The sequence below is a fragment of the Protopterus annectens genome, chromosome 8.part1 (assembly GCF_019279795.1).
Source record: "Protopterus annectens isolate FY-2018-M chromosome 8.part1, PAN1.0, whole genome shotgun sequence".
Taxonomy (NCBI): Eukaryota; Metazoa; Chordata; order Ceratodontiformes; family Protopteridae; genus Protopterus; species Protopterus annectens.
In genome coordinates, this window is record NC_056742.1 from 301,658,620 (window position 1) to 301,675,146 (window position 16,527).

The 16,527-nt window shown below is 44.7% G+C and overlaps 1 protein-coding gene across 1 annotated transcript in view; it reads right to left on the reverse strand.

Moving 5' to 3' along the window:
• Positions 1-116: 116 nt before the first annotated feature.
• LSM14A (LSM14A mRNA processing body assembly factor) overlaps positions 117-16,527 on the reverse strand; it is a 612,302-nt gene continuing 595,891 nt past the window's right edge. Inside the window, exon 10 of the mRNA XM_044081890.1 lies at positions 117-1,683. Coding sequence (XP_043937825.1) covers positions 1,660-1,683 — 24 coding nt within the window. The 3' untranslated portion in view covers positions 117-1,659. The remainder of the gene's footprint in view (positions 1,684-16,527) is intronic.

Here is a 16,527-nt window from a genome sequence, read left to right on the forward strand (position 1 = left end):
ACACAGCAAGTGCCTGCATGTTCCAAGTACCACACAGCTGTTCAGAATTAGGATCTCTGGCTCTTTGAAAGGAATAGCTGTAAACATGTGTGACATGCTTTAACTACAAGCATGGATAAATATGTACATTTTTATTTCATTCTACTGGCAGCAACAAGGGTCCTTCTTGAAATCCCAATTTTTCGGAATTATTTACAGGTGGTCTTGTGGCAGTCAGTAAAAATATAAATTAGGTCAGATCAATAATTCTAAAATGTGACCACCCAGCTCATCGTCAGCAAATACAATTAACCAATCACATATTACTATGCAACTACTGAATAAACTTTTGATTATTCTAATTACAAAAAATAGATATGATTAAAACAGTATTTTCTCTTTGGATCCCTTTTTTTCCGAAAGATGTTCATGTGCAATTGAAATAGTGTATCACTTCTGTTTTTGTACTCTCTCCATAACCATCAAGTTACACTTAGCCCATTTGTTTGTAATAAACATTATCCTAAACAGCAAGGTTCAGTAACCAGTGCTTCATTTGCATCAAGGCTGTCAAAATACAGGCAACTTTAAATAGTTTCTTAAAGCAAATACCTTACATCTAAATGAGAAATGGAAAGCTTAATTCCACAACTTTTTCAGAAATATTACCATCGCCGTACATATATGATCACATTTTTAAAATAAATGGCAATTCAGCCAAGTAAAGATGATTTACACTTTCACAGAAAAAAATTCATATGGTTATTTGTGAGAATCATATTTTGGACAAATCCTGGGATATGCTACAGAAAAGGCTAATGGACTGAAAACAGATAACAGGTATGTAATGTAACATTCATTTAAGAAAACAAGTGGAATGACAGCTTACATCCCTGTCAAGTACTTTCCTCAAAACAGCATTACAATATTAAAGCTCTAAAGGCAAGTTTATCAAACTTTACAAATTAAGTGTTCAAGGTGTGTGTGTGTGTGTTTGACTATAGCTTAACTGGCATTGTTGAGACTAAAAATATGCATCTTCATCAAAAAAATCGTTCACGTTTTCATTATACACAGATGTACAAAGTTTATAATTTCCATAATTTGAGGGATGTAACAGTACTGTACACCTTGCTATAAAAATACTTCTATTCAAAAGGAAACTGAATCTGTTACAGCTGTGATACATTAACTATAGTAATGCTGGCTACCTGTAACAGCTGATCTGACAAGACATTTCCAACAATTTTCTGAAAGGTACACGTCAGGATTTGCCCCAGATAGTTAACTTCAATGGATCAAAATACTTTCACAGTATCGACGGCTTTCTGCATACAATGTTCGTTACAACTCTTACAGAATTAATCAAATACAATTCGGCAATATGAAAAGCTCTCAAACTGATGCAAAATACTGAAGTTCCAATGAAGTACTGTTATGTGAATACATCACTGTACTCATCCATCTGTTCATGTTTCAGACCTTCAGTGTGCAACACATTTTACAGGCAACCATTTAAAATAACTGCCTTACACCCGTCATAAGGAAAGCAGTTAAACCCCAGTGCTGGTGACAGAAACGACAAACGCTTTTCTTCATTCTTCTCTTTCAATGTGTAAGGTGGCAAAATTCTCTGGAACAAAAGCTAAAATGGTGGCAGTTCCAGCTTTGCTGTGTGCACTATGCAGCAACTTTATTATCCTTCTGGAAAAGAACACAAAACAAAGTTTACATATAATGAAAGTAATATTGAGATGCAGTTACTTACTCTCATTAGTTTCTACCAGTCTTCCCAAGTAGCCCTCTTGAAGACAATACCAAGCCATTCTTCTAGACTGCCAACCACAATGTACAGCAATACTTAACAGATCTATTTCAGAAGCTTATGTCCTAACTCTGGAAAAAATCTTTCATTATACCTCTTCACAAAGGTGGCAACTCTAATTATATTTCCTGCTACTTTCCCCACCGTCATACTCTCTATTTCAAAGCTTCTTGAAAAATGTGCCCACACACAATTTCTACACTATCTTCTTAAAAATCAACTTACATCTAACACAGTACAGGTTCAGACCAGCTCACAGTATCAGCACTGACTTACTATCCTTTATGGATACAGTTAACAAAAAACAAACAGGTAAACTTGCTTCTTCCTCATTTCTTGACTTATCCAAGGCTTTTGATACTGTCACTCACCCTCTACTTTTACAACAGCTCACTAATATTGGTCTTTCATTTCTTTCTCTCAAATGATTCTCAACCTACCTATTTAACAAACAGGCAGTCATAACGGCAAGACTTTCTTTCCACGTACCAACATAACACTACTTGAGTTCCCCCAAGGATCTACACCTGACCATCTTCCTTTTCAATGTTTTCAGAAATAACCTTCATGTCGCCTTCAGAGTTCAGTCATAAAACATGCAGATGACTCTACTATCATCTGTTCTTCCAACATTCTGTCTCAACATCAACAAATCACCCAAGATGCCTTTACCTCTTTAGAGACCTGGCTTTCCCATCACTCAAGTGTTACTTAACCCTTAAAAACTAAGACTATTTTCACCCTTAAAACATCTCCTCTAAATAAAACTCAATTCACAATACTCTCACAAAATAACAATAATTGGGAGTAGTTCCCTATACTAAACTACTTGGGAGTAACTATAGAAAAACATCTTAAATTTGACCTACATACCAAAATGGTATTAAAAAACACACCAGACACTGGGAATTCTCTCTTGGCACAAACATTTCCTAGATACATCCACGAAACTTACCCTTGCCAAAATGCATCTTCTACCCACACTCTTATATGGTGCCCCAATACTTACATACTACTCTAAAATTAAAGCTAGAACTGTGTTACAATGAAACTGCTAAATTTGCCACTAATGCAAAATATTCCACTCCTCACTGTATACCTCTTCACGCCATCAATTGGCTGGAACTCCCAACACCTTACCCTCCATGTTAAAATGGCTCATAAAATCATCTACAAACCAATGGCCTGTCCTGCTCTCAGCACAATATTTCAAAACTATATACCCAAATGATCTCTCAGATTAGAACAATGTCTCATTAAGCACTGACCAAGCAAATCAGACGGCCAAAGCCTATACTCTCTCTGTTGCTAAAATGTGGAACAAATCAAAGCAAACCAAAAATCACTCGCCCTTCAAACTTACAATAAGACCATATCTACCAAAAGCTTGGATCTGCTCCTGCACTAACCCTAGCTGAATATATACATATTTACTATGCTTATACTTTGCTTAACTCTACTCCCTTTGTTAAATATTTGACACTTCACACCTCTGATGTTTCATATATAAACACTACAGCAACAAAAGCCTGTACCTTAAATGATCTCATCTTTCTGTCTTTCAATTACTACTTACAACGGACATATTGCTTCTTTCTATATTTTCATTAAATTACACCTTTACTCACCGTTTTCCTCCACGGAGAATGAGCATATCTCTTTAGCCCACCCTGGGCTTTCACTTATACTTTTTTACTTAATTATATCTAAATGTACAGTTTCCTTTTCCAGCACAGCAAACGTTGCCAACAATTTTAACAGTAGATCACTTTCAAGGCTGATGCTTGTTCTAATGAGCAAATGCCTATAAAAAGACATGTTCGGCTTCTAGTTTCTCTAAAGCTTGGTGCAGACCCTTTAAGTAGCAGCACCCAATCAAGAAGGAATACCTTAGGTAGTCTTCATGAAAATAAAAGATCCACAAGCAAATCATATGTGCTGGAGAATCTTTGCAAATTACTGACATGGTGAATACCAAATATCTGTTAACATTTTGGTCTATGAAGACCCCTACATCAAGAAATAAACTGGAAAAAATCAGGCAACGAAGAGAGAGAAAGCAATCAGACTATAGTGGGATACTTTGAAAGACATTACTTCCAAAATGCTTCTGCTCTTAAGCCCCCCCCCCCACATACCCAGTATTATGATACTTACCTAGTAAATGAGGTAGCAGCAGAAGAGGCGCGTTTCAGAGTACTCCCAAAATAAGGGATGCAGCAAGCCTGCTGTAAAGCACCACAACATTTGACTAGGGAAAAGGCCTTTAACAAGGCAAAAACACTGTAGCAAGCAAGACACTGGGAAACTGGAAGCTTGCTCATGTTTCCCTTAGAAATATGACAGATGCCCAGACATTAATAGACAAGATCATACCAAAGTTCAGTGAACAACTAAGGTGCGTTTAAAAATTGTCCCTTAATGTCTTAAGGCAGGGATGACTCCTTCCATCAGGCATACCTTCCAACAATGCTTGGGCTGTACCGCTCCTCCCTGAATAGAAGCTTATGTTACATACTAAACAGTACATGTTGCACAGTAAATGGATTGCTTCCTTATCTTCAGTGCAATCTAAGTTAACATACAATGCCTGCTTTTAAAGAGTCTCATCTCCTAGTTCACTACTCATATCCCAAATCTTAGGATGTCTCCCGGAATTGAATCCTGTTGATTTGATAACTTACAGCTCTGATTCCAAGGTTGGATGAAAAAAGAAGTTATGTACTCACCATAACGTTCCATCTGAGTAGGTAAGTTCATTTGTCAGCAACCTGTGGGTATCGGATCCGACCTGGATCCAAGCCGGCAGCTTTCCAAGCTAAAGATCCGAGCTCTCAGCTCCTCCCCCTTACCCATAATACCCTGCAACCTCCCTCCAGTCCTCAGATCGAGTTTGCCAACTTATCAAGCAACAAACAGCCAAACCATACTCGAAAAGGGAAACGCTAACCTGAGGCCTAACAGAAGGAAAACATTCCATCATGACGATGACCACGAAACAGGTTAGGGGGAAAGAGGGGGGGGGGGTTTGGTTGCTGACAAATGAAGTTACCTACTCAGATGGAATATTATGGTGAGTACATAACTTCTTTATCGGAAGTAGTTAACTTCATTTGATCAGCAACCTGTGGGACAGTCCCCCAGCTACCAAAAAACCTGGGAGGTCCTCAAGGAAGAATGTTCCGGAGCACTGCGGAGCCAAAAGCTGCCCTCCCTCTGGACATCAGATCCAACTTGTAGTGTAAAATGAAGGTATGAGAAGAGGCCCAAGTAGCCGCTGAACAGATGTCATCTAAGGGAACTCTACCAAAATGCTGCAGAGGTAGCCACAGAACAGGTAGAGTGAGCATGAACCCCCAAGGATTCTGGCCGACCGGAAGCTTTATATGCGTGTAAGATGCAGTGGGATATCTATCTAGCTAAAGTAACTTTTGTAACTGGCTTGCCTAAGGATGGCTTAGCGAAAGAAACAAAAAGTTGCTCCGATTTGCGAGAAGCAGCTGTCCTGTGCAAATAAAATTGCAATTGTCTACGCACATCTAACAAGTGCAGTCTGTATTCCCCTTTGTTTTGAAAGTTGGGGAAGAAAACAGGCAAATTGATGGCTTGATTGATATTAGCCTCGGAGGAACACTTTAGGCAAGAAGGAAGGATTAGTCCTTAGAGATACTCTGTCCTTATGGAAGACCAGATACGGGGGTTTTGTACAAAGGGACTGAAGTTCAGATACCCTTCTAGCTGAAGTAATTGCAATCAAGAAGGCAGTTTTCCAAAATAAGAATTTTAAGTCAACAGAGGCTGCAGGTTCAAAAGGTGGGCCAGTTAGAGCCTGAAGAACTAAGGTTAAGTCCCATGGAGGAACCGCATTCTTGACAGGAGGTCTTACCCGAAAGGTGCCCTTCAAGAAGGTCTTGCATATCTTAGAGGAAGCCAAGGGTCCAAGGTTGTCCCAGATGTGGAAATGAGAAATGGCCGCCATCTGAACCTTCACAGTAGAAGAACTGGCCCCTTGATGAAAAATGTGGGATAGAAATTCAAGAACTGCTGGAATGGGAGTAGTAAAAGGGTCCAAATCCCTATGTCTGGCCCAGATGGAAAAACGCTTTACTGTTGTAGATCTGCCTGGTAGCGGGCTTATGTGCCGCTACCAGGATAGATTTTACGGAAGATGAGATACCAGGAGTCCTAGCCACTAATGGAACTGGATCAACCAAGCCATAAGCTTGGGGTCGTCCAGATTCGGAGTTTGCAATCCCGAAGGATGAGAAATCAGATCCAGAATGGGCTCTAAGACCCAAGGATGAGCTATGATGCGAGATCGTAGATACGGGAACCAGATCTGACGAGGCCAGAATGGGACTATGAGGATTATTTTGCTCTCCAATCGACGAGCTTTCTGTAAAATTTTGTCATTAGCAGGAGAGGAGGATAAGCATAAAGAAGACTGGGTGGCCAAGCATGAACTAGAGCGTCTCTGGGGCTCTCCCCCGGTGGGGGAATTAGAGCGAAAAATTTGCTGCATTTTGCATTTGAAGGAGACACAAAGAGATCGCAGCAAGGCTGACCCCATCTGAGGAAGATCTGTTTCGCTACTAAGGGGTTCAGAGACCACTCGTAAGGTGTGAGGATAGATAGACTCAGCTTGTCCGCCAGAATGTTGAACCAACCCGGAATGTGCGTTGCTATCAGAAAACGGTTGGTGGAAATCGCCCATTCCCAAACTCTTATGGCCTCTCGACAAAGAGGGTAAGACCTGGTTCCTCCCTGTTTGTTGATGTACCAGACCACCGCCATGTTGTCTGTCTGAATTGCAATTGTCCCTGGAGGAAGAAGGTCCTGAAGAGCTTGCAACGCTAAAAGCACCGCCCTCATCTCCATAGCAGTGATATGCAGTACAGTCTCTATAGGGGTCCATGTGCCTTAGACGGTTCTGCCCATGCAATGCCCCCCCCCCACCCGAGGTGAGAAGTGTCCGTGGTCACCGTGGCTTGGGGTTGAGACATCATGAACGGTCTCCCTTCCCTAAGCTCTCGGGAATGAAGCCACCAAAGAAGCGAGTCCCTGCAAACCCTGCTGAGGGGAATCAGTGAATCCAATGGATGTAGGAGGAGGGACCATTGGACCTGAAAGGTTCTTTGAAGAACTCTCATGTGCAAACGGGCAAGAGGTGAAAGGCTAATGGCTGTCATCATGGATCCTAGGGATCTCAGGACTAATTCCGCGGGTGGGGCTGGGGACTGTAGAAGCGCTATTACATGAAGTGATAAGGTGCGGAGCCTGTCCGCTGTCAGAAAGGCCTTGGACTGAAGTGCGTCTATTCTGGCCCCTATGAAATCCAGAACCTGAACAGGATGAACAGACGACTTCCTGAAATTTATGGTAATGCCTAGATGACGGGCCAAGAGTAAAAAAATAATCCCTGGCAGAACTCAGTAGATGCCTGGTGGGGGCAGTGAGGAGCCAGTCGTCCAGGTATGGAAAGACCTGAATTCCCTGAAGTCTCCGGTCTCCTAAGGATTGGCTCCACAGTGTCCGGCTCCTTCCATGCCCTGGTAGTAATCAGGTCTACCAGGGGGTCAGCCAGAGGGGACACCCAAGAGGTAGATGGGCCTGCGTCAAACGCCTCCAGAAACACAGACTCATCCGAGGAAGGTTTCTGTGCTGACCACCCCCCTCTAATGAGCAGCATCTCCATAATATCTCCAAAGGAGACGTCCTCAGGGGTGACCTGGGGGAACCTTCCCCTTCATCTAAGTCCGTGTCCTCAGTGAGGGACTCAGGGGAGTCCAAGTGCCTCCTTTTACACTTTCGTTTGTGAGGAACCTCCTCGGCGGGACTGTCCGAGAAAGGCTCACCAACGGAGTCATGTTCCTCTACAGGAACTAGCTGGGGTGCAGACGCAGGCTGTCCCTGGGGCCGGACGATGGAAGACAGGCCCATATGTGAGGGAATGAAGGGTGGATCCGTAGCATGAACCGGGGACCTCGAACTCTTCAACAGCACCCTCTCCGCCATGTCAAAGGCTGAAGGTGAACCACTCTCCCCGGGTTCCGAGAGCAGTTCCCTCTGCTCCGACATGAGGATCGGCGTCGGAGCCAATGCAATTGGACCCAAAAGGGAAGTGTACTCTGACTGCAACAGAGCCAAAGGCAAACTCACCCCTGCGGATCCGAAGCTCGGCTCGCGGCCTCGAGAGATGACCCGATAAACTCAAGGGTAAGGCCGGCATCGAAGTAGCAACTATCGGCGCCGACTCCCCAGCTCCGAGACTACTTGGATCAGATGGCTCCAAAACCCGATAGTGGATCGGAGAAGGAGCGATGGGTGCAAAGAAAGGGGCCGATCCCCCCCCCCCCAGAGGGGGGGAGGCAAGAGTACTCCCATCTGCATCTGGGCCTGCAGGAATCGATGCATCATCCGGTCCATATCAGAGTCGGAAAGACTCCTAGTAGACCTAGAAGAAGTCGCAGAGGCAGGCCGGGATTGCCGCCTAGACTACCTCGAAGGTGACCGAGACTCCTCCTCCGGCTCCGGAGAGAAGTGTGGAGAACGGAGCCGAGAGGGGGCAGACCTGGAAATTCTCACGGGGGAACAGATCAGTTTAGCCGGCGGGGCCGAAGGGGCTGATTCGGCCCACCGCTTGTGACTTTTATGTCCATCTCTGCTCTCTCTCTCCCTCTCTCTATGCCTCTTCTCTTTCTTAAGAGTCCCCCTCTCCCTGAGAAACAGCGGGAGGTTGAGTCCCAGCCAGGGAAGGGGGAGCTGAAGGCTGGACAGTCGCAGCCACTACTGGCGCCACTGACTGAGAGGAGGAGGAGGAGGAAGAATGCGCGGGCAAAAGTCCTGCCAGGATTAGCTTGTTCCTCCTGTCTCTCAGAGCCCGGGGGTTAAAGGCCGCGCAAATCTGGCAGCCCGATGTTAAATGGGCTACCCCCAGGCAAAGAACGCACTGACTGTGGCCATCCGCTGGGGACAGCTTATGACCACACTCAGTGCATTTTGAAAAAATGGCCTTAGAGCCCTCAGCCATGACACTCACGCACACCCCCTAACACACACAGTAAGGGGAAGGGGAACACACTAAATTTCAATTAAGAACCAGAACTGATTTAACTTAACTAAGGGTCTGAAAAACACACAAAAAGCACTACAAATTTTACGGACATTTTCCCAATTTACTCTCACCTAAACAGCCAAGAGCTTGTCACTCGTGCTTCAAGAAGCCGCAGCAAACGAGATCGGGGACTGGAGGGAGGTAGCAGGGTGTTATGCGTAAGGGGGAGGAGCTGAGAGCTTGGATCTTTAGCTTGGAAAGCTGCCAGCTCGGATCCAGGTCGGATCAGATACCCACAGGATGCTGATCAAATGAAGTTAACTACTTCAGATTGTATGTTTTCTTGTTAAATCAGTCTGGCATCCTGCTTTACCTATCAGAGGAGGAGGGGGTGTTGAGCCCTGGTAACAATTCTATCCGAATCCAGAAACACCATTGCTGGGTCTATTACATGGTTTCTTTCACATATTTACACTATGGTATGGACTTGAGCCTGGGCTCCTTCACACTCAGTTCCTTAACTCACCCATTTAAAAGTGTTCATTCCTAAGGTTAAAGGTTTCCACAAGAGAGCTCTAAAATGAAGCCTGAGGACACATTTTTGACACCAGAACCTAAATGGGGGTAAAAGTTGGTCCAAACAGAATAGGCAGTCCTATTCATAAAGGTGTAAGCTGAAATTCTCAGCCGAGGAAGGTTTTCTGCTCCTCTTAGACAGTGAGGCAATACCAGAGGGGAGAGGGACAGACGTACCAACTATGGACAGATGTACCAACTCTTCAGACTACCACATATTCTTAGGGTTACAATTCTCTGAAGTCAGGGAATGTCTAAATTGAATGTCCTTTGATTAGATGTTGATCTAGGTGAAAGGACTGCAGTTGTTTCAGCAAGTCTCTACTTACTCAATGCTAATACAATCTTCTAATATTAAACTACCAACTAGGAGTTCCAAAACTGAATACTTATCACTTTCTGGAAGATGCCTGGAAGGTATCAATGGACAATGTGGACTGACTGATCACTTCTTGAAGCAAACCAAAACTGAACAATGGGTGAGTGACTTCTTTTCAACCATATATCAGACTGATGTCTGGGGTGGAGGAGGAGCTCAGCGCACAAGGTGTCAACTGTTATTACTTTGCAGCACTGATTTCTACAATTAATAATGACTAGTTTTTAAATAGAGGGACAGCTAAAGGCATACTAGAAAGGGGTGAACTGCAGAAACATTTTAAAGGCAGCAACATGGTCCTCTGTACATACTTTTACAAATACAAACTGGATTCCTTTTTCAGGTCCTGGACCAGCTTTGCTAAAACCATTATCCAAGAATCCTCATCCTTCCTCCTCCCTTGAACAGCTTTTGGTAATCAACCCTTACAGCGAAAAGGTTATTGAAGCAGTGAGAATGACGAACACAGTATAGTTGTGTTAAGTTGAAATTACTATAACAGTAAAAGTCTGAATGTCTCACTGCTGCAGTAGCCGTACCCAACTTCCACTCCCCTACTCTGATGAGATATAGTTACTTCTTGCATCTTTTAGTGGTCCTGGATGAGTAATCTCACTCACTCTGTATGGGCAAGAAAGTCCAACAACTGTCTAAACGCTGACTGCTGCTTTCTCTCCAATGGATTAGCCAATCAGCAGTCAGAGTACAGCTTTGTAAAGCTGGCCTGTTATTACATCCTTGGTAGGAAGCAGCCCATACAGCCAAAGAATACTGGAGCAGTGAGAATTATCTGCCTTAGGCAAACAATATGGGTTGGTGTGCAAGGGCACACTAGCCTTAAGAAAAATCAACTGTAATGGACTCGCACACAAAGCTTGCAAATCTGAAATTGTTTTGGCAAATGTAATGGCCATCAGGAAAAGGGTTTACCAAGATGCAAACTAATTCAGGCATAGTTGATGGTTCAAAGAAAGTCCCAACTTCTCCTGAACAAATATAGCTCCAAGAGAGGAACGAGGTCATTTACAATAAGAATAAATGTAAAGCTCCCAGTTAGGAGAGTGTTACAAGCCATCAAAGAAAACAAAAAGGAGTTCATGCCCTCATAAAAAAGTACAGTTTTGTACCTACCATAAATGCAGATGTCCGATAGGTATGCATCTGCAGTCCTTACATATGGGTTGTCCTGCCTTAGGGCAGCCCTTCGGTCGGCCAGATTCCAAAGTCTGGGTCTGGCGTCGGCTGATGTCGCCCCTTCCCCGATGTCAGAGTGCTTGGGGTATAAAAGTGTCAGCCGACGCCATCTTCCTCAGTTTTTCTTGCCCCAGATGCCAGGTGCCCTCTAAGGAAGGCTAAATTTGGTAGAAATACAAAATATTGCAAATATGCACAGTAATATAAAACAAATACACCATAATAGATAACCCCAGCTAGCTATAAGAGGGATAAGTACCCAAGAAGTACCACAGAGGGGAAGGAGGGAGGGTAAACCTGACTGCAGATGCATACCTATCGGACATCTACATTTATGGTAGGTACAAAACTGTACTATGTCCTTCAAGGATGCATCTGCAGTCCTTACATATGGGTAGAATACCATAGCCAAGCTGGGGGTGGTAGGCTCTAAGAAAATGATGGTGTAGCTAAAATGCCCTGCAGGACTGCCGTAGCAAAGCCTGCTCTGGATCTGGAATATAAGGGTAAATTGTAATGCTTGGAAAATGTATGCACCGAGCTCCATAAAATGTCCTTGGTAGCCACCCCTCTTAAGAAGGCTGTGGAGGTGGCTGTAGCTCTGGTGGAATGAGGTCTGATGTTAGCTGGCACAGCTTTTCCATGATCAGAGTAGCAGAATCGAATGCAATTTCCTATCCATTTTGAAATTGTCTGTTTGGAAATTGCTTTTCCTTGAATGCCTGCAGCATATGCTACCAACAGCTGGTCAGTTTTTCTGAAAGTCTTAGTTCTGTCCAAGTAGTAGCGTAACTGTCTGTGAATGTCCAGGGTATGCAGAAGTTTCTCTCCCTTGTTTTGTGGGTTTGGAAAGAAAGTAGGCAGGTGAATAGCTTGGTTCAATGAGACCCTGGATACCACCTTTGGCATGAATGAAGGATTGGTTCTCAAGGAGACTCTGTCCTGATGAAAAATAAGAAATGGTTGTACTGCCATGAGTGCCTGCAATTCAGATACTCTTCTTGCTGAGGTTATGGCCAGAAGGAAGGCAGTCTTCCAAGACAGGAACTGTAACTCTGAAGATGCTGCTGGTTCAAAGGGAGGTAAAGTCAACTTTTCTAACATGAAGTTAAGGTCCCATGTAGGCACTGGTGGTTTTCTTGGAGGATTGATGTTTTTAATTCCTCTTAGAAACTGCCTTAGGATAGGATGAGAGAAGACAGGTGGATCAGTATTGTATTCTGCTGAAATTGCTGAAGCATGAATTTTTATGGAAGAGTAAGAAAGGCCATTATGGAGCATGTCTGCCAAGTATTCCAGGATATGTGCCATGCTCATCACTCTGGCATCTAGGCCCTTTGCGGTGCTCGAAGTGTGGAATCTTTTCCAATTTGCTGAATATGTCTTTCTCGTGGAAGGTCTGCGAGCTTCCATGATGATATCCTTCACTGTCTTGGATAGCTTTTCCTGGTGAGGAGTCAAGGTATTCTCCAGGCTGTCAGCTGCAGGGTTTTCAGGCTGGAGTGCAGAGTTTTGTAATTGTGCTGTGTCAGAAGGAGTGTCCATAGTGGTAGAGGCCACAGTTTTGTGTGTGACAGGCTCCGTAACAGTGGGTACCAGTGATGCCTTGGCCAGTCCGGGGCTATTAGAATCACTTTTGGCTGCTCTGTCTTGATTTTCAGTAAGACCTTGGTCATTAGTGGGAGTGGTGGAAATGCATACACTGTTAGAGTATTCCAACTGAAAGAGAGGGCGTCCACTTTCCATGCTTGTGGGTGGTATGTCCTTGTGCAGAATTTCTTCAGCTGATGATTGTGGTGGGAGGCAAAAAGATCTATGTCCGGCCTCCCCTAGGATTGTGTTATCTGAAGGAAGATGTCTGGGTGCAGCATCCATTCGTGTGGGCCCATGGTATTTCTGCTTAGGCTGTCCGCCAGTATATTGTCTTTTCCTGGCACAAACTGGGATTGCAGCTCTATATTGAGTTTTAGGGAAAGTTCCCAAAGATTCATTGCTAGTCTGCAAAGAGGGTAGGAATGGGTACCTCCTTGCTTGTTTATGTACCACATAACTGTGGTATTGTCTGTCCTTATTAGCAGGTGGCCTTGATGTAGAAAGAGCTTGAAGGCCTCGATTGCATGAATCACTGCCAGCATTTCCTTTTGGTTTATGTGCATGGGCAATTCTTTCTGAGACCAAAGACCTTGGATGCATCTGTCCTCCATATGTGCTCCCCATCCATGGTCTGAAGCGTCCGAGGTAATGGTTTGGCTGGTTACTGGTTTGCTGAAAGGCAGGCCCCTGTTTGACTGGCTTGCTTGGGCCCACCACAGGAATTCCTGTTGAAGGCATGGAATGAGTGGTATCAAAGCTTCTAGGTTGTGATTGTGCTGAGACCATAAACTCCTTCGGTACCATTGTAGTTTTCTCATATGCAGCCTTGCTTCTGGAATCAGAAGAATGCATGATGCCATGTAACCCAGGGCCTGCAGGATTTTCCTTGCAGTCATCTGAGTTTGTTTTGTTAGATTTTTGAAGTAATCCGGTAGTTGTCTTTGTTTTTCTTCTGTGAGAAAAGCCATTTGGGTGGTTGTATATAGTTCCGCACCCAGAAAAGTTATTCTTTGGGATGGCACAAGTCTTGACTTGTGAATGTTGACTGTGTATTCCAAGGCCTGCAGTAGGTGGATGGCATAATTCAAATGTTTTTCCAAAGTTTGTTGGCTGTCCGCTTGTATAAGGCAGTCGTCCAGATACGGGTATATTTGAAACCCCTGAAGTCTGCAGTGTGCAATTACTGATGCCAGGCATTTCGTGAATACTCTGGGCGCAGTAGATAAGCCAAAGGGCAATGCCGAGAATTGATAATGCCCTGAACCTGCAAGAAATCTTGAGGTGTCTTCTGCAACTTGGTCTGATAGGGACATGCAGGTATGCCTCCTTGAGGTCTAGAGTTACCAGCCAAGACCCCTTGCCCAGCATGGGAAGGAGTTGCTGTAGGGTCAGCATTTTGAATTTTGGCACAATGAGATAAGTATTCAGTGCAGACAAATCGAGAATAGGTCTCCATTGTTTTTCTTTTCTTGGGACAAGGAATAGTCTGGAATAAAATCCTTGGCCTTGTTCTGTGAGAGGAACCTTTTCTATAGCTTTCATTTGCAATAGGTTGGCAATTTGTTTTAAAGCCTCTGCCCTCTGGTTTGGTGGCAGGTTTGGCATTTCCTTTCTTTCTGGTAATGTATGGAAATGGAACCTGTATCCTTTGTTTATTATTTGCAGTGTCCATTTGTCCCTTGTAATAGTGTGCCAATTTTTTGAGAATAAAGACAACTTTCCGCCCAAAGGTGCTTCTAATTGAGCCCTGGTCGGTGGGGTCAAGGTGAAGTCATTGAGTCTGTCCTTGTGCAGCAGTTGTTGGACCTGCTCTACCTCTCTGGTTAGGAGGCTGCCATTGACGTCCTCTGTAGGAGCCTCTAGCTTGCCCTCTACCTCTGGCACGCCTGTTCTTGCCTCTTTGAAATCTCTCTTCTGGAAAGGACCAATTCTTAGAAGGCCAATTTCTGCTGAATCTTGGTGGTTGTACCTGGAGGAAATCTTTGACTGTTTGTACAGATTTTGCCTTTTCCTCAAATTTCTTTAAGACCTCTTGAGCAGTGGAGCCAAATAACTTTTGCTTTTCCAGTGCAGCATCCAGAAGCTTAGCCTTAACATGACCTGGCAGAGATTGTTCCTTCAGCCAGGCATGTCTACGTATGACTGCACCTGTCATTGCTGACCTACATGAAGCTTCCAATGCATCATAACCACACTACAAGAAATGGTCCCTAACCTGTTGTGAATTATGTACCAGATCCTGAAGTGACTTACGATCTAGGGGTTCAGGCGAAGACAGTTTTTTTCTGCAATTCATCTAACAAATACTCTTGGTACTGTATCATATGAAATTGACAATTTAAAGCCCTCATAGACAGAGTGGAAGAAGTGTACACTTTTTTACCCCATCTCTCTAAAGCCCTGGACTCCCTTTCAGAGGGGAGTGGATTTTTAGAAGTGGCAGCTGCAACCCCTTTAGGACCCTGGGAAATAGTTTCTGGGTCAGCAGAGTGGGCCTTGTAAAGGAAATGATGTGAGTCCGGGACCCTGTAGTACCTATCGGGTTTAACAGGAGCCGGAAGAAGGGTGTCAGGGGTAGTGCTAGACTCAGAATACACATCATCAATGACACTTAAACAGGAGGAATAGCCAAAGGTCTATGCTGAGGTAAATGAAGAAAAGTCCTTAATCTCTTCCTGGAATCGGAGAATTCCTGGCCCTGCCATTGGAAATGCTCTCTCATGGAGTGAAGGGTCTCCCCAAAGGACAGCTCTTCAGGAGGGGAGGCAGAGGGAATAGATTCCTCTGCATCAGAATCCTCGTAGGCCGTGAAGGCCTCCTCCTGGTAGTCTGATAGAGCAGAGCCATCAGAGGCCTCATCAGAGGACTGAGGTTCAGCAGACTCAACCCTGGGCCTTTTGTCTAGTGGGGGTTGAGAGCCCCTGTCCGGATGAGGCTGAGAGACCCTAATTAAGGAAATAAGGTCCTCAGCCAAACTTAGTATCTGAGAAACTGTAGTGGATCCCTGAGAAATAGACTTGGGAGGCAGAGTTTTTTGTTGCTTAGTAGCTTTAGCCCTAGTGAAAGCTTTTATGGACATGGATGCAGGGGGCCTGGCTGCCCCACGTGCTGGAGTAGTTTTGTCTAGGGGAATGGTGTCAGTAGGTTCCTGAACACCGATTTCTGAGGGTAATTCTATAACCGACTCAGAAAAGGCCTCCGGGACCGAGGCGGTCGGTTGAGCGGTTTCTACGGACGGAAGTACCAAGGACTCTTTTTCAGCCAAGACCGAGGCACTCGCGGCAGGCCTAGGAGCGGTTTCAGCCGAAACCACGGTCAGTGTGCGTCGGTCCTTGTCCTTCCGTTGCTTGGTTAAATGAGAAGTCGGAGTCTCCGACGGCATTTTATAAGAGAAACTAGCCCCAAAAATTTCCTCTGCAAACTCCGACCGAAGCCTAAGAGTGCGTTGATTAAAGGAGGCACAGGCAGTACAGGCCGAGACGTCGTGGTCTGGGCCTAGGCAGGGGAGGCAGTAGGAATGGAAATCCTTATGAGGTATTTGTTTCCCACAAGTCAAGCAATTATTAACTTTAAGCGTTTGATCTGACATCGGCTGAGGCAAGAAAGAGTCCCCAACGGGGTACTTAGCTTTTTGAAGTCTTCGGTAGCTGAAGTTACAGGAGCTGGCCGACCGGCACTTGCGAACTGCTTCTGCTTCGGGCACCACGCGGCAAGAAAGACTGAGGAAGATGGCACTGGCTGACACTTTTATACCCCAAGCGCTCTGACGTCGGGGAAGGGGCGACATCAGCCGACGCCGGACCCAGACTTTGGAATCCGGCCGACCGAAGGGCTGCCTGAGGCAGGACAACCCATATGTAAGGACTGCAGATGCATCCTTGAAGGACATCTGGAAATGGCTAAGTAAACCTCAATGCATGGGTAACT